General features: G+C 37.5%; 1 protein-coding gene across 2 annotated transcripts in view; it reads left to right on the top strand.

Annotated features, from left to right (window-relative positions):
* Nucleotides 1-21,586, top strand: part of TRIO (trio Rho guanine nucleotide exchange factor) — a 178,903-nt gene that overhangs the window by 89,728 nt on the left and 67,589 nt on the right. For both annotated transcript variants that reach the window (XM_029965287.1, XM_029965288.1), the window contains exons 27-33: nt 1,785-1,877; nt 3,999-4,110; nt 6,040-6,230; nt 9,587-9,688; nt 11,775-11,917; nt 12,541-12,640; nt 20,720-20,963. In XM_029965287.1, the coding sequence (XP_029821147.1) occupies nt 1,785-1,877; nt 3,999-4,110; nt 6,040-6,230; nt 9,587-9,688; nt 11,775-11,917; nt 12,541-12,640; nt 20,720-20,963 (985 nt within the window). The remainder of the gene's footprint in view (nt 1-1,784; nt 1,878-3,998; nt 4,111-6,039; nt 6,231-9,586; nt 9,689-11,774; nt 11,918-12,540; nt 12,641-20,719; nt 20,964-21,586) is intronic.

Genomic DNA, 21,586 nt, shown 5'->3' with positions numbered 1-21,586 from the left:
TTCCTGTTACTAATGCTGCAATTTATTAAGCTGTCAGCTTAAGAAAATCAATCCTGTATCTCTCATGGTTATCTTGTATTGCTAAGTTGGTGTTACAAAGCTGTCAAATCAGATGTGAAAAGTTGCTGTCACGTACCAGAGCAGTTCAGAACTGCAAGCAGGTTCTGGCAACAACAGCCAAGACATGAATCTTCAGCTCACACAAGGACATTCTGCAAATCTTAGCATCTTGATATGCTTATGATGAGCCATTGTATGATATCAAGATAGAATTTTTTGTTAAATTTTTTGAGTACTTTAAATTGTAATTGCACGTAGTGGTTAATTCAGTTGACTGCTGTTGTTCAGAACAGCTAAACCAACCACATTGCCTATTCAGTCCCAAGGTTCCTTGGTCTACACATGTAATACTCTTCATAAAAAAGGACAAAAATGTAGATCTGTTAGAGGTTTTAGGGACGAATTTTGGCCACACTAAGTAAGTTTTGGTTGAATGTGTATTTACGGATAATTCGATTAGAGTGCTCTCTTTCTGGTTTTGTTTTTTCCCCACTGTGCTGAGCCACTAGCTGTGTAGTGAAACCACAATTTTTTTAGAATTGTTTGTAGAACTAGAGGGAAGGACATAATAAAAAAATCAACCAAACAAGAAAAACGTCCCTGAAGTTCTTGGGGTTAATTTAAAAAGTCTTATCACTGAGGAGATGGGGGTTCTAAACATTGGAAGGTAAATCAGGCAGATATGACCAAAAAAAAAATCAAAGAAAAATTTAGTAAATACCATTTTAAATAATAAGAAAGGGCCCTGATAAAAGTATTAGAAATAAATGCTTGCCACCACCTCCTTTGATCCCTCTGTTTTACTAGTATATCCAGAGCTCTCCAATCACCTGATCCACCTAAATTATATTAGAAGTGTGAAAACCTAATTCTGTTCTCAGATAACTTCAAGAGCTTCCACTGATGTCACACTGGTCCATGTGAAAATATTATGTGTATCCTATCCTGGGAATTTCTGATATTGTAATCATAGTTAGAAAGCACGTAGCTGCAGAGCATAACTTACTGTTTGAAATTGCCTGGTTAAAATACATCCAATACTGTGATAAATGGCAGACCCTATCAGTGAAGTTCAGCCCTGATCAGTACTTGAAATCTGAAATCTGTAATCATCCCATCTAACTCATTTAAATCTGTTTGCCTCCTTTAGCTTCGTGAAGGTCATTCTTTTTTTGACTTATGAGTGGCTGTTTTCGAGTGCTTGCTAGCCTCTTTTCTTTAGTCAGAAGCTGTTTCTCCGTGCTCCCCCTTGTGGAGGACGAGGCCGTCTTTGGCTGTTGGCAGTTAAACTACCAGGGGATGCTGAGAAACCTCCACCTCAGCCTTCCTCTCAAAATCCTGGCTCTTCCCTGGAACACTGAAATTTAGGGTTTTTTCTCTTTTGCGAGTAACAAAAGTAGTACAGATTTTAATGTGTTTAAAAAAGGTGTTGCCACATGTTTTATATCCCTAATTGTTGCTCTTTGTATTTAGGTTTATTGAAATGTTTCACAGTTGCTCTTGGAGGTGATAATCTTCTGTTTGTATGAAATGAGCAGACAGATGTACAGCGTAACTATTCACTGTGTCTGGAATATCTGGTGTTCCTGGTTTTGTTTTGTTGGTTTTTTTTTTGTTAAAATAGAATTTGAACTTAATGTATATTATTGCTTAGTCCTCAAACAGTCTATATCTGAGTGTCGGTGCTTACAGTCCTCAAATGTTTGGGGTTTTTTTTAATGTAGGAGATACAACAACGACATGGACTGGCCAACTCTATCTCTTCTTACCTTATCAAACCTGTCCAAAGGATAACAAAATACCAGCTTCTTTTAAAGGTCAGTGTTAATTGAAAGTTCTTCATCTGATTCTGCTGTTCTTAAGAAGGCAAAGCTCTTGCTGAAGCAGAAGGGCTGTACTACTGTGTGCTCTGAGACTACAGCATCCTGGGCAGCCTCAAATACTGCTGCAATATTTCTTAGTAGACCACTGAAAATGAAAGAAGGCATAAACAAGCAACGTTTTTGTCCAGATTTCTGTAAATTGAAAATATACCTTTCTCCTAATGTTTACTTAAGAAAATATAATTTGCATTCCCGGGGTAAAAAAGTAATTTATGGCTGTATAGATGCATTTTTATAGTGGTTTCTACAACAAATTTTGGCAAGGCATTAACTATGCTGACGGTAGTACTGTAAAATAGATATAATTTAATATATTCATATATAAAACTATAATATAAAATATAAGATATATAAATATATGTGTATATATAAGTATTTATATACACACACTGAGTACCTGTAGAGCTGTTGCACAAACAGTTGTTATTTGTAAAGTTGACTGGAAATGTCAAGTAAATAGTAGCTGCTAAAATAAACAAAATTTTTTGAAACCTGTAGTTAAAACTTTCAGTGGACAGATGTCTTCTCAACTGAGCAGGAGTGTTATTGAACTGTACTTGCTCTCTGTTAGGTGGCATTGCTTGTTTTGTTACAGCTGCCTAAAAAAGCACTCTAACTGATCTGTGTCTCCCCTTTTTACTTGAAAACAGCCACGCATGATTGCTTTTGAAATTTCTGAAAAACGTTAGAGGCTATTTCAGGTCAGGTTGGGTGGAAACAAGTCTGTCACTTTTGACTGTCTGTTCTCCTCTTGCAACGAGTTGTAACTTAATCAAGTTATAACTTACAGAAATACTCTAGGCTGTGCTGTTTTGGAATTTTTGAGGTATTAATTCCAACAATTATTTTTTGAAATATAAGTATGCCTTAGCCTGCTACGTTATTGAAGTGATGGGATAGATCAGTTTCACCACTGTTTGCAGAGTCAGATGGCTTTGCTGCATAGTAAAACGGATTTATTTGGTGGTCTCTGGGTTTTCTTTCCTTTTTTTTTCTTTTTTCTTTTTTTTTTTTTTTTTTTAACCTGTAAGAAGAGAGACATAAAACATGGAGGATTGAGAGCCCAAAACTTGAATGATAGCTGAAACATTTTATATTTCTGGAAGTTCTGCTTGTTTTTCCCAGTAATATTGAAGCTGCTCATCTTCTGTGCCTCTGAGGGATATTTAATTACTCTCACTGTTCTGTGCAGTTGTCATGCAAAATTTAAGTGTGATCATGTAGTGTTTTGCTGTTATGGTGGTATTGGCAGTTAAATAAAAATAATGTAATGATGATAAGAGTAGGAATCACATGGCTTTCCCTTTAAAAAGGAAAAAGGAATTTAACCTAAGGGGATGAATTAAGTGGGCTGTTTGAATAATAGAAGGAACAGAATATGCCCTTTTGGTTACATAAGCTACATATTATCTTGATACTGTTCAAATGCTTAAAGGCTGTGAGGAAATTTGAATATCAGCTCAGGCGCTGTTATGTTAAATCTGTGGGATGTTGAATGGGCAGAGAACTGTATGCCTTAAATTCCACTACAACACTTCAGCATGTTCCATTCTGTAACTTCTGTCCATTAGTTAACGCTTGTTTGTATTAAAAAGATTTGTCTGTAGGTTGCTTTTAACTGTGTGAATACAGAATAGAGTCATTTATGCAATACTTTGAATAAAGCAATGTAAATCCTCTTATCAGCAGTAGTACAGAGCCAGGTCTTTGATGCAGTGGAGCAATGACTGACATGGGAGGTGGGAGGGGTCCTTTTGTGCTGTCCTGCTTTCTACCATCTTCATGACTTGGCAACTGTGTTGTTTTGGGCCTTGATGTAGCACAGCATCTGATAACTGTGTCTGTGCTTATCAGAATAAAAAATGTTCCCTAATGTAACTTATGAAGATTTCTGATTAAGCAGATAATCCTGTTTAAATTAGAAGTGGTTAACTGAAAGCTTGGGCTGTTTCTTGAAGAACCGTTAGAAGTACTTGTTAGAAGTACTGTTTGATTGTCTGTTGTATTAGTGGAGAAATACATGATAGAGTCCTCTTGTCTGCTTGTCTTTTGCAGGAGCTGCTCACGTGCTGTGAAGAAGGTAAAGGTGAGATTAAGGATGGCCTGGAGGTGATGCTTAGTGTGCCAAAGCGAGCCAATGATGCCATGCACCTCAGCATGCTGGAAGGTAGGAGTCAAGCTGCCTTTCCAATTTCATTGTATGCTGCAGATTAACTTCGTTTAAGAACATGAATATACTCTTATCTCTGGGTTTGTATTTTTCATACCTATTTTTCTGGAGGTATATAAAATGCAAACTTATTTAGGAAAATTACTTGTTACAGACAGCTTTGTTAATTTTTTAGGTGTTCTTTCATCCTGATCTATAGCTGTGCGGATTTGAAAAACAGTAAGCTAACGAAGTATTCCACTACTTACCCAAAATGCAATAAGTGGCTGGTTCAATATGATAGCTTTGGATACATTTTCCAATTAGTATGCTTGGTATCTTTGTAAGAGGCACATAAGCGTATTGGAGGTGATTTATCTATCAACTAATTGTCTCCAAAAAGTTTGTCTTTTTCACATGTTTGCTGCCTGTTTCATAACAGTCTTCTGGCTGAAATGCAATGTATCTTCTGGCAGTAAAATGTCAGCATAAGCCAAGTTAGCCCAAACCTTAGCCAGCAAAATCATGTTCATGGCAGACAGTGGAGGTTGGATGTAATTGCTTCTATGTGCTTAGAACAACTTTCTGCCAAAATGTGTTTTGTAATAGGCATATTGTCATGTATGATGGTGCCATCATACAGTTAGTAATAAAAGTGATTTTCTTTGGCATTTAATTTTTTTGAGATTAAAGCAAGGACACCTTACCCTGCAGTTGCTGTATAAAACTTATAGGTGCTTCTAGTCAATATTCCTTTTCTTCCTCTCTGTCTTCTAGTAGTAAAATGCAGCTTATCATGGGATGTCCACTATTGTGCTAGTTACAGTAAAACTCATCTTGGTTCGACATGTGGTCCTTGATCATGTGTATCTCAAAATCACCTCTGTTCCTTGATTTTAAGCAATAGGGATGTTGGTCAATTTACAGGATTGGTTCCAAATGCTTTGTTCAGGAGATGGTTTTAGTGCAAATGCTGACCAGCTTTGGTAATAATCTTTTAACACTGGGAGTGCAACTCTGGAGAATATCCTAATCTTTTACAGAAGTTGGTTTTATAACAAATCATGCCTGTATTGTTGAGTCATCCTACATTACACAAATATAGCGTGTGAGCACATTTCCTCTTTATATCTCTGGAGGATTTTGAATGAATGTCCTGATGGAACTTGCCTCTGATTCTCTCCATACTATTGCCCTGTTGAGACCAGTGAGAACTGACAAGCTGTATTTATTTAAAATACAGTTTAGTACCACTTGGAAGAGTATGGTAGACCAGTTTTTGTTATCCTGCAACTCTAAAGCTGTGTATTAAACTGGGAGAACATGGTACCACTACAGTGGAAGTAAAACTCTTGGTATTCTCAGTCTTCATCTTTTTTCATTATGTCTCAAGATAAGTGATCCAGGTGCTAACTTTTTTATTGTGGATCAATTCTAGAGTGACCAATGTCAGGCTGATCGCTTGCCAACAGCTCCAAGCTACCATGTGTTTTCATCACCAACTTGAACATGTTTGCATGCTTGTTGTGTATATGGTAGGGAATGTGTACCTCCAGAAAAAGTGGCATTTGGGAGCTTGCCATCGCAAGAAGAACCTGATGTGCTCTGTGTGTCCTACAGTGTCAGAAAACTTATAAAAGAAATCATTTTAATCATGGAAGAGGTTACTAGAAGCTGTCGTTGGTTGGTAAAATACTGCCAGAAGAGTTGATGAACTTAGCAGTTGGATCTCTAAATTTAGAAGTAGACTTGAGCTACAGAGTTACATCTAGTATATTGCAGTGTTGAAATCAGTCTTGTTTTTAGTACTGCTTCCTTGGAATCCCATCTTCTGCATGTTGTATCGGGGGGAAAAATGATATCGCTAAATCAACAGGAGCTATGCTTTTTAATTTCCTTGTATTACCAACTTTTCATGGTGAACCATTACTCTCCCTTGGTTTCTAGGTTTTGATGAAAATATAGAATCTCAGGGAGAGCTCATCCTTCAAGAATCCTTCCAAGTGTGGGACCCAAAAACTCTGATTCGAAAGGGAAGAGAGAGGCACCTTTTCCTTTTTGAGATGTCCTTGGTTTTCAGTAAAGAAGTAAAGGACTCAAGTGGAAGGAGCAAATACATTTACAAGAGCAAACTGTTTGTAAGTATGGGAGAACAAGTGATCATATTTACAAAACTGTCTAGACTAGACTCTGACTAAGCTTAGATGATTTAAATTTGCCTGAAGAATTTGAACAGCTATTATAGTGCACTGGAAGAATAGCCTTGGAATGTACAGAGACTGAATCTTGTAAATCTACTACTTCATTTTGCTTTTGAGGAGAAAGAGTAGGGTCAAAGCAGCTGCTGAAGGATACTTCAGCAATCTTGGTGTGTCAGATCAAAGGAAAATCAATATTGGGCTGGACTGATTTTGTCTTAATTGTGTATGTAGATTGCTGGTTCTTTAAGGCTTATTTATATAAAGCAGAAGGATGGAAGGACTTGACAAGCTGCCTTCACCTTTCTTGTTTACTATTGCTGTTGTAGTATATTGATGTTACGGATTCCTTTTAGTGGATATTCTACACATACTGATTGGGAAAGGCAAGAACTTTGTTTTGGAAAAGTTCATTCTGGAATGTTCATTCTGTCTGCTGAGACCGATAGTCTTACAATAAAGTTCTGTAAATAGAGTTATAGTACTTATGGTCTACTGAAAGGATGTAAAGGTGGAAATGTTTTTCCTCCCATCTAAAAAAAATAATTCAAAAAACTCCAACCTCCACTCTTGCTTTCCTTATCTGTAGCATGTATGCTTTACAAAATGTGTCCCTGGAATTCGTATCCTTCCTCTCTCATTGGATGACTTGGGTGAGAGCAGTATTCACACTCCACAACTTTAGATAGCCAAATGGCAAGACAATCTCCCTTGGCTTGCTCTGCATCTGTCGGAGGCAAGATTAGCTTTTATTCCAAACAGTTCAGAACAAGTACTTGAAGTTACTTTCCTTCTTAGAATCACACTCTAGAAAACATTGTTCTTTTATTGATCCTATTGGGATATATAACTAAGTCTACATAGTATAAATACTGAGTCTTTTCTCTGTGTGTCTGCTCCTTTTCCTTCGTTCATTCCCACTTCTGTATCTGAACTGGTAAAGCAGGTTGGTCAGGAAAACCTTCTCTTTTTCCATATCTTACTTTGCATATTCTGTCACTTGATTTCCAACTCTTGCTTTTCTTCCTGATACAAGATAGCTAGCGGGTAACACAGCTGCAGCTGTTTTGTTGAGCACACCTTTCTTTGGTGCTCTTGAGAACTGAAATACGAAAAAATGCCGGTGTACTGTAACCTAACAACAGCTGCCAAGGAGTTAGGTGGGAGAAGAGACAGCTGAAAAATCAGTCCTGTAAGCTTGCCATGTCAGTTCCTCTGGCAGGAATTTACTAATAGCCTTAGGTCCTAGGGAAGCTGATGGAAATCTTGAAGACTCTCGTTGTGCCTCATTTTTAAAATACAAGGCTTCTTTTTGTTTTCATATTTTATTTTGGCAAAATATCCTGTAGTGCAGCTTACTATTACAGCAGTTCTTAGTTTGTTCTTTAGAAAAGGCATTCATGCAGGTGTTGATAGCATCCATGTTGATTTGAGCTAAAGATCTTTTTTGCACGCTATCCCATGTCCTGCCTGTGGAACGTGGTTTTACAAAAGTGAGGTTCTTCTCTTTGCTTTGGGCATGAAGAGCAGCAGGGTTTCCTGAGCACACGATACTCAATGTCATGATCTGTTTAAGAGGAAGAATGTGTTACTGAACTCCTTTGGCAAGACATTTAGTGTCCAAAGGCAAATGCCTAAGAAGGACTATGGGAGCAAGGCAAACAGGTTTTACTTTGACAGAAAACCTTCCCAGTCACCAGTAACTGGCTGTTTGGGAGCTTCATCACTTCAGTGTGGTTTCAATGCATTCAGAAACCCACAACGATTTCTCTTCTGTGAGCTTGTCCTTGGACTGCATGCAGACTTTCAGCATTTACAGTGTCCTTTGCTGAGAGCTGTATTGCTCAACTACATACTGGGCACAGGCAAGCCTCCTTGTGTTGGGTTTTGCACCTGACTCCCTCCCGCTAGTTTCACTTGATGCTGTACCACTATTGAGAGGGACAGTGAACAACCCATGTCTGCTTTGCCACTCCTTGCTGTACAGACCTCTACTGCATTGTCCCTCAGTGATCACTTGTAAAATTAATATCTACAAGTGCACCAAGCTTCTAAATTTGCTAGGCTTTAAAAAATAAACAATATTAAAAATTGTACTTTCTTGCCTATTCAGACTTTGTGTTAGCAGCATGGTAGAGTGTATTTTTTTGGAATTGCATAATGTAATGTTGCATTAAGTATTTTAAAAGCTCTTTAACACACAGAAGAGTTGTTGGTGAGTCAAGTTTAAAACACATTACAGGCTTTTAAGTATTTCAGTGAAGAAGAGTTCATTCTACCAAAAAGAGATGACAAAGCTGAAAGAGTAGATATGTTGGTTTGGGGTTTTTTTTAGAAGAAATAATAAAAAAAAAACAACAAAAACCCCACCCACCAAAACAGAAGAAAACCATGATGGCATCCAAGTGATGCAGGAAAAAAATTACCTTTACTCAGGTACTGCATATCCAACATCTCTTGTGATGAACTGTGTACATGCTAATGATCATGTGTATGAGGGGAAAAATACAGCTTCCAATCATGTAAAAATGCTTAACAGCTGTTTGAGAGTGAGAGTTCTTGTAGTTTGAGCTTTATTTCTTAGTTTGCAATTTTTTTTGGAGCAGAGCCTGTATGAATTGTTTAACTGGAAACCAATTCACATGAGTGAGATGTTGTTCCACTCAGAAAGTGAAAACATTTTGGATGATAACTAGCTGTTAAGGTCTGATATTAGAACATTCCCAAAGACTGATTGTTAATATAGTTGTCTCAAAAAATTCTCCAGGGAAACTGTATTTCTGAATTATTTTGTCTGTTTCAGAGGGAAGGAATCACACTGGGAAAGGCTCATTTGACAGGAAAGAGATCAAAGTTTTAGAAGATATCAAGAGAATTCTTAAGTGTATCTTACCTGAGAGAAAACATAAAAATCAGTAAATAGTGAGTGTTTCCCAGTGGAAGTCAACAGGGATAGAAGCCAAAACTTATTTTTTTGCGAAACACCTTTTTTAGAGTTATAAGGCTTTTACTGTCAAGTCCAAAAACTAAAATGAGCAATTTGGTATTCAGATTATAAATGCTATTGTTTATTGTTACTTTCTAGAAAAAACTTAAGTTTGCAGTTCTTCCTTTTTTGAAGAGACCTCACCACTGCTACCAGAATAAAGGATTCTCTCTAGCATATGAGTTAACTTTAAGCTTCTGAAAGTCTCTTTAAATAGCAGAGATCAGTTTTTTAGAATATTAGCATGCCCTTGTGGCTTCTGAAAAAACAAACAAATTTGTTTGTCCTAACAAATTTTTCTTAATTCCAGACTTCTGAACTGGGTGTCACAGAACATGTAGAAGGAGATCCCTGCAAGTTTGCTCTATGGGTTGGAAGGACACCAACTTCAGATAACAAAATTGTTCTTAAGGTAATTTAAACAGATGTGCTTGTACAATCTATACCAAGTCTTGTTGTTCTTGTTGATACTTGGGAAGGCAACAAGTGGTGACTTTTCCTGCTTTGAGGGGGACAGCTGCTGACAGATAAATTTCTTTGTGGTGGTGTATATATATCTAACTCATGTGGCCTGATGGCAGAGGGGAATCTGTGTAGTCTGCTGAAGGATTAAAAAAAACTTGCTTTCACAAATTGTAGAAGGGAGATGTTTGATGCCATGGACCTCTATAGCTTGAAGGCTTCAGCAATTAGCTGACAGGGCAACTGATGCCAGATAGAAATGATGGCGTCAGTGTTATGTTTCACACTCAAGTCATTGCTGCTGGTTAGTGATGCTGCTTTTCAGGACCCATATTTTTATGCAGAAAATAAGCACTGCAAAAGATTTTTATGTTTTTCTGAAGCTGCTTGACTTTAGATGAAAGTGCATGCAATGCCTATAAATTTTGCGTCTGGACAAGTTATAGGTGTCAGTAGTGCTCTTTGTCTAGCTAGGAGAATGGCTGAATCAATTTTTCCTGTGATTATGGTATGTAGCCCGGGACTACTTTTCAACTGGAGGACCTTTTTGAAATACCATAAGCAGTGCTGCGTGGGTAATTTGACATATTTTGAGGAATGTGTCTGCTTTGAAATTTTTCTTTTGTTATCTGTTAAGTGTGTTGAGCTGAAACAAAGTTCATCTTCCCTTTTACAGGTTAATACACCTATTATTAAAATTGTTCATGATTTCACATATATTTTTAGTGAATACTCAATAATGCCACTTAAAAATGGCCCATCAAGAAAGGCTCACATTAGTTTTTTGGCAGCAGTCAATGAATCAAAGAAATTAAATGTAACACTAATAAATACTAGAATTTTTTTAGTCTTATTACTCCATAATTTTACAGACAGTACTTTGAAGCCTGAAATGGTCCTCCCAGAGTAGAGCAGAGTAAGGGATTTTATTTAAGTGCTCTCTGCATAAGATCACTTCAAGGTGTTCTTGTTTGGTGCTTTACTTAGAGCGTAGAATATTTAGGTAACTTGTATGATATTAAGCTCTTCAACAATTTTGTTGACGTTTTTGTTTGTCTGTTTTTGAAGGCTGGAAACAAACACTTCCTTAGCTCATTAGTTTTGAAAAAAATTCCATGAAAAACAAAACAAAATATTTTTTAAAAATCATGTTTAGCTTCTTTTCCTAAATGTTCTTTTTGTAAAAGAAAAAAAATTCTTTTTCCTACCTGTTCATCCATTCCTACAACTTTCTCCATCCCTTTGGAATCCCTGGTTATTAAATATTTATGGTATATTAAATACTTGTAGTGTATTTGAAGCCAATTACATCAGGAGACAGCAATTAAGAGAAGTAAGAAATTTATATATAATAACTTCTTTAGATCTGCAATAATGTTTATATTTAATAGCATTTCAGGTGTAGGGTTAAATTGGATTAAACAATCAGATTACAAGTTGGCCAGGTGGATATCAAGTAGTTTCTGGAGTATCTCAAAAAACAGATATGTTGCAGGTAGTTATTGAAATACAGACCCTAAATTAGCTTTTTGCCTCGAGATATGTATCAAAAAGTGGGAGGAGTAATACATGAAATGTGTTGTAGAAGTACATGTGTTGCAGTGAAAGTTAATTTTTCTTTCAGTAAGATTAGATTAATATATCAAGTTAGAATTGACCTAAAACGTAGTATGAGTTTAAAATACAAATGTTCAAGGTGTTATTACTGGAATTCTTGAAGTAAATTAACCCACCCTGTCTAACAAGAGATGCATACAGGGCTTCAGTCTTCAAGTTATAAAAGTGGACTCTGAATTTAAGTTAAAATGTTTTTTAAAAGAACAATATTCATAGTGTTCAGAAGTGTAAAATAGTGTCGATGATTCAAAGTGAAGATAACTAGCTCGAATTTCCTTTTCTCTGTTCAGGTTTTCAAGTATTATTCACAAAGTTATTCCTTATGCCTTCCTCTTTCTGTTTATTAGCTGACTATATGTGTGGATCTTCTCTGCTATAATAGTCCATTGTGGGGGTTTTGTTTCTTTTGCATATCAAAGGCATCTAGTATAGAGAATAAACAGGACTGGATCAAACACATCCGCGAAGTGATACAAGAAAGGACCATTCATCTGAAAGGAGCATTGAAAGAGCCGATCCACATCCCCAAAACCGCACCAACAACAAAACAGAAGGGAAGAAGGTAAGTAGTATTTCAAATAATCAGAGATCTCTACGTACACAATAGCACTCTTTCCTCTGTAGTGTTGAATTTCTAATGACTTTCAGTGAATTGGACAAAAGTGAGAGTAATTTTGTCCAGCTTTATCTTATCATTAATTTACAATTTCCTGCAATGCTGAATTTATTGAGATTTCTGCTCTGAAGAGTCGTTGCCTTGTGTACATTCAGCCATTACAGAAGGGATTTAGAACTGCAATTCAGGATAGGTGTACATTTTGGATTTTTGCAATTCTGTGTGTGTTGTTCAGGTCCTTGGTTTTCCTTTCATGAAGCTTGAAATAGGTGACTGAGTGTCCTGCTTACTAGCTTTGGCTAAGTGTTTGTGCAAGTTTCTTGCCGTAGTTCTGACTGATTGGTTGTTGCCTTAATTCTACATGATGTAGACCTTCAGCAAATGAATCTGTTCTCTTACAGCCCTGAACAAAGTATTAAGTACTGAATATTTGATTCTTGCATCAGTTGGTTTATTTGGTGTCTGTTGCTGCTTTGTCTAGGACTGTCTCACTTCTTCAGAGTTGCAAGTAGGGAGCTAACATGTTACAAACAGTACTACTATTGTAATGAAAACTGAATTCTTTGCAGAGATGGCGAGGACCTGGACAGTCAGGGAGACGGTAGCAGCCAGCCTGATACTATTTCGATTGCCTCACGAACCTCACAGAACACACTAGACAGCGATAAGGTAAGTTGCCCAGATATTGCTCTATTCTGAGAGCAAATGATTAATCTCTTAGTGTGACTTAGCACCCTAGATTAGTTTTTCGTACCTTCAGATAGGAGGCATGGAAATATTCAATCTCTTGAAAATAACTGTCTGCAGTAGAGAAAATACACTGATACCATGGAGAAGCAGGGGTGATAGTTTAAATCTAATAGGTCATGAAGAAATATGTTTGTTCCAAACTGAAATCATTTTGGTCCCCTCTGTTCTGCAGTTTGTTCGAAGATTTGACCCTATTTAAAAGGAAGTTTTATTTTCCATAAAAGTTGATACTGATGCACAGAATTTTTCTTCATGTTAGTCTCAGCCTTTCTGAAAGCATGCCATCTGCTTTTTGCGTTAGCTTGAGGCTGGTGACTGCCATAGTTTCTGTTGTGAAGGAAAAATACTCCTCAATGTTCATGGGTTAGAGATGAAGTGTTCACTTTCTGCATGAAAGCTGATAGAAATCACCCAAGAGTAACTTGCAGCCTTGTTGTATGATACTGGTGCTAGTGTTTCCTTTCCTCCATCTCTGCCTAAAGACTCTGGCTGGGTTATACCATGAGGATTCACAGCCAGAGTTTCTCCTGGGTGGAAGAAAGATACGCACCAAAAGAATAAAAATTCTTCTGAAACGTGTATGTTACTTGTCGTTAAAATAAGATTTCTGGCAAGTGAGAAGTGTTAGGACCCTGGAGGGACGTAGAGATGGATAATAGAAGTTTATCAAGCAGAAGGATGAATTAAAACATTGAGGCTTTCTAGCAAATTACTTGTAAATGTGGTTAGGGATTTCTGGCTTATTGCCTTCTTGGGTAAAATTGTTCTGATAAACCATTTAAACTATGCAGATAAATATCCAGTATTTTACAGGGTAGCTAAGTGAATAGGTTTTCAGAGTAATATTTTGACCATTCCCATTGTCACCTAAACTTAGTGAGTTTTCTGTATTTTTTCATGTGACTCAAACTCTGTAGTTTGATTTTCCCATGTAAAGAAGCAGACGGAAGAAAGTCTGCTTGTATTTGTCAAAAATAGCCTGTTTTGATGTTGTGCATTTGTACTGAAGTTGTTCTGTAGTTGTGATGATGGCTTCTTTTGAAGATATCTGTGAGAAAAATGGTTGGTTAGAGAAAAAAATCTTTTGATGACTTTTGTTTTGCTATTTTATTCTTTGCATTCTTACTTGCCTTTTTAGTGATTTACAAAAATTGTGCTTTGTATGCTAGCAAACAGTTTAGTTCATTTTTTTCTATGTTCTTAAGAGTTTAGGTAATCTGTCACACTCAGAAGCAAGACATGCTCTCTCTGATTTCCCTGATTGTTGGCTGAGATGTCAAACTGTGTGCGTGCAGCCTGGCTGGATTGTGCTTCAATTCAAATGGAGGTGGTGCAATCCATCCCTGCCATGCAGAGCCATCACCCTTCTTCAGTTGTTTGTGATGTACTGTTTACTGGGGTGAATAGCATGGATTGTCTTCTGTTGCCCTTCATGGTAATATTTCGTATCATGTGAGAATTGCTAAGAAAGTTGGCCATGTAAAATGCCCTCAGGATTGTTTTCCAATCTGACATGAGGAGGAGTCTTACCAACAACCTGTTCAACAGGAGTAATAAGTTAAAAGAAGGAGAAATGGAAGGAAGGAGAGATGGAGAATGCTTTTCAATGTTTTCCTGAAAAATTAAATTTTAAATGTGACTGTTTTTAAAGTATTTTGGAGTTCTCGCATTGGCGTATAAAGTTTTTGTTAGACTTTTCTCTGACAAGAAAGACAAGCGGAAGATTCCCTGGAAATTACCTATGCCGTGTACTGTATGTCTAAAGAAGGAATTTATTAGTTGTGCACTTGTAAAAGTGCGTGAGTTAGCAGGGTAGCTTTGTTTAATGTTTCTCTTATATGTTTTGGTTTGCTAGATACATTAAGAGGAGAAAATTTTTGATCTGTTTAAAAATACAAAATAAAAATCAGTAAGGAAAAGTAACAGGCAGAAGGCCAGAGGAATCTGTAGGGTATTTTAACACCGTTGCTGAACCTGAAATAATCATTCACTTTGTGTGTTGAAAATTCCTGCAGTCCATTTGAGGTTTAAAAGCCACTGTTTTCTCAGCCTAGAAGGCTAGAAGTATGTATGAAAGTCTTACAGAGATGGAGTAAAACAGTTTTATGGATGTTAGGTGCTGTTGGTGTTGTTAGCCAGAGGAAGCAGTGGAACACCTCGGTCGAATTTGGAGTATGTCCCAAACTAAAATGGGAATCCAAATCAAGTAACATTAAGAATATCATGTAATTGAAAGTAGTATTAATCAAGCGGTAAAAATGTTTAACTCTGTATTATTTATTTTGCTTTTGCTGAACATTCTTCTGTTTATGTGTATCCACTCGAGATTAAGAAAAGACAACAAATATCAAATATGTCACAGTAATCAACAGCCAAGTAAAACCATTCTTTTATTTCCTCCAGTTAATTCTTTTAAAATAAATATTTTGGTTAGAAGTGCTAAGCTATTATACAGGGAGAATATCAAGAGTGAAATCCTTTATCCAACAGTCAATACTGTTTCTCACCTCCTCAGAGATATACTTTGAAAGAACTAAAAATCCTTAGCCTTGGTAATAAGTACCTGAATATTGTCCAGATAAGTTTCTTTCCTTGCATCCTGTTTTCTGACATAATTGGAATTGCTTTAACAACAGAGAATAACTTCATAATTAACTTTTTTCTTCTCCACTCTTGCTTTTTAGGCTAGAATTGTAACTTCTGATTGTTGGCTCCACTCTTGCAGTACTGCTTTTCATTAATGACTGGGATGATGCAATAGACCATATGTTTATAAAGCTGACATCCTTCCTAGCTTCATGTCATCTGAAAACTGTACTGGAAGGTAGAATTAGAATTCAGAATAATCTTGGCAAATTAGTGGGAGAAATTAATTGGCAAAATACCACAATTTAATAGGAACATGTTTGAGCTAATGTGAATAGGTGGAAATAGTTAAATACTAATAAAAACAGTGAGAGTCCAGAATGGTTTTTGAGAGGATGATTGAGAAGCTATAGAGGCTCACAAGCTGTTTATTGTTTTAACAGTGTGATATTATTGGGGAGGCAAGGGAAGCAGCAATATATTGGCTTGTAGAAATAGGATGCTGAGCTGCAGGACAGGAGTCCTCATTCTTTACTCAGCACTTGTAAGGCTTCTGTTAGAGGCTACATCTGGTTTTGAGTTCAGATTTTTAGGAAATCAGTGGTCCATTTGAAGTGTTCTAGGGGAAAGAAGAAAAAGATTAATTAGACGTCCACCAAACATAACTTACAAAGCAGCAAGATAAAGAGTTAGGACTAATAAGTCTAAAGAAAAAAAAGGTAGGAAAAACTTCAGGTCTTTAAGTGTGTAAAACCACACAGTGTTACAGAACAGTCTTTTACCTGTATTTTCAGTGAATGGGATGAAATCAAAGGACTTATTTTTTAAAAGATAACAAAAATATTTTTTATGTGTATGCAGATATGAAATCCTAGAGCAGAGTACTTGTGAAGCCTTGGAAATCTCCATGACTGGAGTGCTTTGAGGATAGTTTGGATAAATATTAATGATTCTCACAGCTGTAGTTGATCATGTTCTAAAGGAAAAAAGTGAATTAGGTAACTTAAGGTCCCTTTCCAGCCTGTTTTTATTATCATGGGATGTATCTTCATATTGCAAGACGTGTTAAATACATCCATAGCACTGACCCATCTTGACATATTAGAAGGTATAATGGAGTCCTGAGTGAAATACAAAATTTCTGAGAGAGACATTTCTACTTCATCAAAGCGTCTCAGTTTTCTGCAGGAGTGCTCTTACTGTACCCTAGTCAGTAAAACTTTGCTTTTCACCTTTCATAGTATTTCTTTAGTGCATGTTCTGTAGCTGAGTAGCCAGCATTTTAGGTGGCTAACAAGTAAAAGAGATTCTTGCCCCATTCATTCGGTCTTTCAATAGTTCCTAGCCTCAGAGCTTCATCTGATTTTTAACGTGGTCTTTTGAACTTGATCCAGTGCACAGGAAATTAAATGGGGAGGCTGAAGGAAACAATATAGGTCTGGTAGGGTTTTTTCATGCTTGTATTCAGTGATTTGGTAGAAATGTGAAATAAACCAAACTAGCATTTTGGTAGCTGAGAAGATGAGAGGCTTTTAGAAGAACTGTCATAACTTGTTATCCTAAATAGTAGGAATCATGCTAGCTGCTGTGGGTGGTCAGTGGAGCAATATTTTATTTTTAACAAATTGTCTTTTGTGCCCAGCTGGTAACACTTTGTACTACTGTCAATGTGAAGTTGTATTTCATTTTCGTGCTTCTTTAAGCTTGCGTGTAGTTCTTTGGAAAACAGAAAAAGGACTGAAGCAGCAGGAGACAACCAAGTATTTCATTCTACCAGCTGAGTCTGCCGAAGAGAAAAGGCTCCCATCAGTAGAAAAAATATTAGTAAAAAAGCAGACATGACTCTGAGTATACACCTCTTTTCAGAGTCAGAAACCAAATCTGGGCAGCTACCTGGTCAAAGCAAAATGCTCTTTATTTGAGACAGAAGTTTTGCTCCGTCCCATTTCTTTTCTCCCACAATGCACTTATTTCCATTTTAAAAGGGGATTAAAGATTTTCACGCTTGAAATAATTTAGAAATCTTGTTAACTTCTCTTTGCTTTCCCTTCTCCTTAATGTAAAATTACCATGGTATATTAAATTTAATTTGCAGTCCTAAGAGGAGGTTATATGGCCTAATGTAAAGGCTCTTTTGTCTGGTCAGGAGTGATCTTCACAGATAGTGGTAGCAGATGAACTCTTAATGTGGTATCCCTGACTTCAGCAAACCTATGCTAAGAATGTACTCAGTCAGTGAGTGTGTGTGCGTGTTTGTATCATTTGGGATTTTTTTTCTCTCTGCAATCAACAGTGATTAAAAGGCCCCAGAGGTGAACATAAGTGGTTAAGGTTAATTTCGGCAACAGCAAGACGTTATGTCCTGTGATAAGCTGTTTCATTAAACCTTGCACCTTTTTTAATCTGCATTTCTGTTTCTGTCTGGCTTTTATTTTCTCATCTTGTGTCTGTCTCTTCAGTTTCCATGTTTCAGACATAGCATCATTTATTTTTATCATGCATGATTAATTCAGTTTACATAAAGGGTTTCTTGAGAAGGATGGATAAAGTATATAAAGCCTTTGTTCAGCCTAAATTTGGATTTAGTTGGTTTGTAACTCTTTTCCCTTCAGTGCAAGTCAGTCTCCCATTTCTGCTGTACCTCTTGCTCTTCCCTCCAGCTAGCCTAGAGAGCCTTGCCAAAGCTGTCCAACAACAGCTGTTGAGCAACGTGCTTAATCACAGACACTCCTTGCTGTCCAACTGCATTTAATCAGTGAGAAAGATGAAATTGCTTTCAGAAAGTGTGTTATGGAGAGAAAACGAGCAATGAAACAAAGAGGAAAGCAGTTTCCTTACCGCTACTGCAGCAGAGAGAAAGAACAGTTGTTAACCCAAAGGAAGGGAAAATCAGTAAATGCTGTTTTGGTCAGCTCTCCAAAATGATGTCTATGTGTGCTGGGTAGAGAAGTCATTGTTTTTGGTGTGTCAGGCAGTAGTGGACACATCCTGCACTAAGTTGAATCTGGCAGCTACCATGTTTGAGCATGGTGTGGACCTAACTACTGCATGCAAGAAGTGTGTTGCACACTGTACTGAAGTGTGATTGAATATTGAATTTCAGTGGAATACCAACTAGCTAGGATATCTGATTCCCACAGAGTCTGAAAAACTAGGAAATTTTTGTACTTTAATAGTTTCTGATATGGCAGAAATTACAGTCTTTGTTTGCTTTTTTCTTTAGCTTAACGTTATATAAAATACTCAGAGAACATAAAATCTGAGATCTTTTTTGTTGTTTTATTAGGGGAAGGGGAAGGAAGAACATCTGTATTACCAAAACATGTGGCCATTACATCAGTCACAAAATATATTTCCTATTTGTAGGAAGAGAAGATTGGGAAAGCAAACAGAACCAAAGATACATTCCTGTAGGTATTTAGGAGAAAATACAAGGACTAGATGCAGTTTCTGGAGAGTATCAGCTTGTTACTGTCTTGGTGCTTGCACTGGTTGGGATAAGGACCTCCTGAGAAAAATTTGGTCTGCACTGGACACCTTGTGAAGTCATACTTCATCAACTTTTTTGTTAGTCCCCATCAGGCATACAGATGGTTTCAATTGTTTCTGAGTTTGTCTGAAGAAGGCTGTAACATAAATCAATACCAGAAAACCAGGGAAAGCTCTTTATTTTTCCCCTTTGACAATAGTTTTGCATGGACTAAAATCTAAGACAGTGGAGTGTAAGGGAACAGAAAACATTTTAATGAGAGAGGAGGTAGCATGTTTTGAAGATGTAACCCCTCCATAATCTGGGTATTGGGTCTGTCCGGAGAGACAGAGTAGACGCAATGTGATTAATTTTTAGCCTGGATATAAATGGGTACAACCTGATTTATCTTCCTTAAACACTAGATATATGAGGGTTTTCTGCCCTTCTTGGCCCCAGCATTCCCCTAAGAAAACTTTTCCCTCTTTGTAAGCACACACAAGCAAGGATAGCTGGTGAGATTAGCAGGCAGATACCATGGGAAAACTCTGGAGTTACTGCAGCCTGTCTGCTAGGAGTTATGTCCTGTCATTTGTTGCAGACTTGAGGTAGAGAAGGTTGGAATTATCCTTTGATTCTTACTGGGGTTTTGCTGGTTTTGTCATTCTTGCTTGATAACAAATAGCGTTATCCTAGAAAAGTTCCTATCCAGTGTTTCTGTCCCAGGCTTGTAATGAAAACTAATAAATAAGAAACAATGCAGTTTCTTATCTCCTTTTTCTAAAGCTCTTGAGATGTAACTGGCAGCCCTGCAAGAGCCTAAACATAACAGTTAAAACCAGCATGGCAGGAACTGTGCAGAATGTTGGTATAGCACATGCTTCTATACTTGCTGCAGTTGGAACTCTCGCAGGGTATTTTGTCCTCCTTTGTCAGCATAGAGCATTGCAGGATTACCTCAGGTAATGAGTTGAATGAGTTTGCTGGCTTGTTTCAAAATTACTGAATTCACAGAAGTTGAATACCATCTGAGATCTGGTATGAGTATTGCACTGAAGCAGTCTGAGCAATAGAAATATTCACATATAAATAGCTGAAGTAACCTGGAATGCCATTGCTGTATGGAAGGAGAAGTTGGATGGGTGCTTTGGCGCTGAGCAATCTTGGGAACTTTGGAAAGTTTTGATAATAATTTTCATTTCACATCAAAGCAGACGAAACAATCAAAGAGAGGAAACTTAAGCTTAGGCAAAGTTATTCTAATGAAGTGTTTAGAAGAGGGGGAGGAAAACCCTGAGCTTGCATGCTTTTAATTCAAGCTTGTGCAGTTTTATTTGGAGAATCAACAAAAATGTGAAAGTTGTAAGCCCATGTGAATTTTCTACCAAATAGTTAAGTATTTGGGAATCTTATGTGAAGAGCTTTATGCTGATTTTTATAATTGTGTATGGTGTATTCTGAATGATTTTGTGCCCTGTATGCGTAACCCGTGAGTAGGGTGGGAATAAGGCAGTAGTTTCATTCGAAACAAGTCCCTCTTTCTGTCTTCAGTTTACAAGATAACTATGAGTGACTGTATTAAGTAATGTCCGGCCTTTTTGTTGCAAATTATGACACATAAAATATATTCTGAAGTGCCTTCTACTTCAGCTCATGGGATAAGGAGCAGTCTAGCAAGAAAAACCGCTTAAATCCTCCGCCCAGCATTGTCACAACCAGTGTGCTTTGAACAATAGGCAGAGACAAGCAGAGTTAGAAATCTGTTCTAAAACGCCAGAACTGCCTGATTTTGAAATGATCTCTTCTTGATGTGGAAAGTCCCAGAAGCCTGCTGTCTCATCCAAAATACAAATCCTGCCAGGAGTCCTAAATAGGTAACGGTGCGTGACGGATGGTTTGATAACGAGCATTCATCTGGCTTCTCCTTGTTTTTCCCCTCACAGTTGTCTGGTGGGTGCGAGCTGACAGTGGTAATCCATGACTTCACCGCCTGCAATAGTAATGAGCTGACAATCCGCCGTGGGCAGACAGTGGAGGTCCTGGAGAGGCCCCATGACAAGCCTGACTGGTGTCTGGTCCGAACCACAGATCGGTCCCCAGCTGCGGAAGGCCTGGTCCCCTGTGGGTCCCTCTGCATCGCTCACTCTCGCAGTAGTATGGAGATGGAGGGGATTTTTAACCACAAAGGTAAGAAATTATGGAACCAAAATCTAGTCATCAGCAGCGTGAGTTTTGGGAAACGGGGAGAAAAACTTTGGTGTTTTTGCACTGTCTTGGTTTCAGCTACCATGCTGTCTATTCCAAGAATAAAGCAGTTGGCAGTTCTCAGTCTTAGGTGAAAATGTGGCTTAAGATAGGGAAGAGATTTAAACAAATTATATCTTGGTGAAGAGTTATATATCAGATAGAGCTGCAACGATAGGAAAATCTATTCCTGACACATGCTGAAAGGAGGGAAGGAAATCTCCAACATGGTTATCAGTGGTTCCTGAGAAACCCTGCAGTAAGAAGTCATGACAAGATCAGGTTCAGCAATGGAAAAAGTAAATAGATTCATCCATATGACCTGCCACAGGTATTTTACTTAACCGAGTTTTTCAGAGTAGCAGTGGCATACTCATCCCTCTTTCTCAGAGGAGCTCTGAAATATTACTTTGGTTCTTTTCAGATGCATGAAAGAATATTCTTCTGAAGGATGCAAGAAAAATCTTACGATTCTTTTGAAAGTGTTTAAGGATCTAGTGTGCTGTAGTCCTTTGGCTCTCTAAACTCCCCAGGCTCACAGAGTAGATTGTCACTAGAGAAAATGC

Source organism: Manacus vitellinus, unplaced genomic scaffold (assembly GCF_001715985.3).
Source record: "Manacus vitellinus isolate BGI_N305 unplaced genomic scaffold, ASM171598v3 scaffold_96_pilon, whole genome shotgun sequence".
Classification (NCBI taxonomy): Eukaryota; Metazoa; Chordata; class Aves; order Passeriformes; family Pipridae; genus Manacus; species Manacus vitellinus.
Note: the sequence above shows the minus strand (reverse complement) of the source record. Positions and strands in the feature narration are given on the sequence as shown.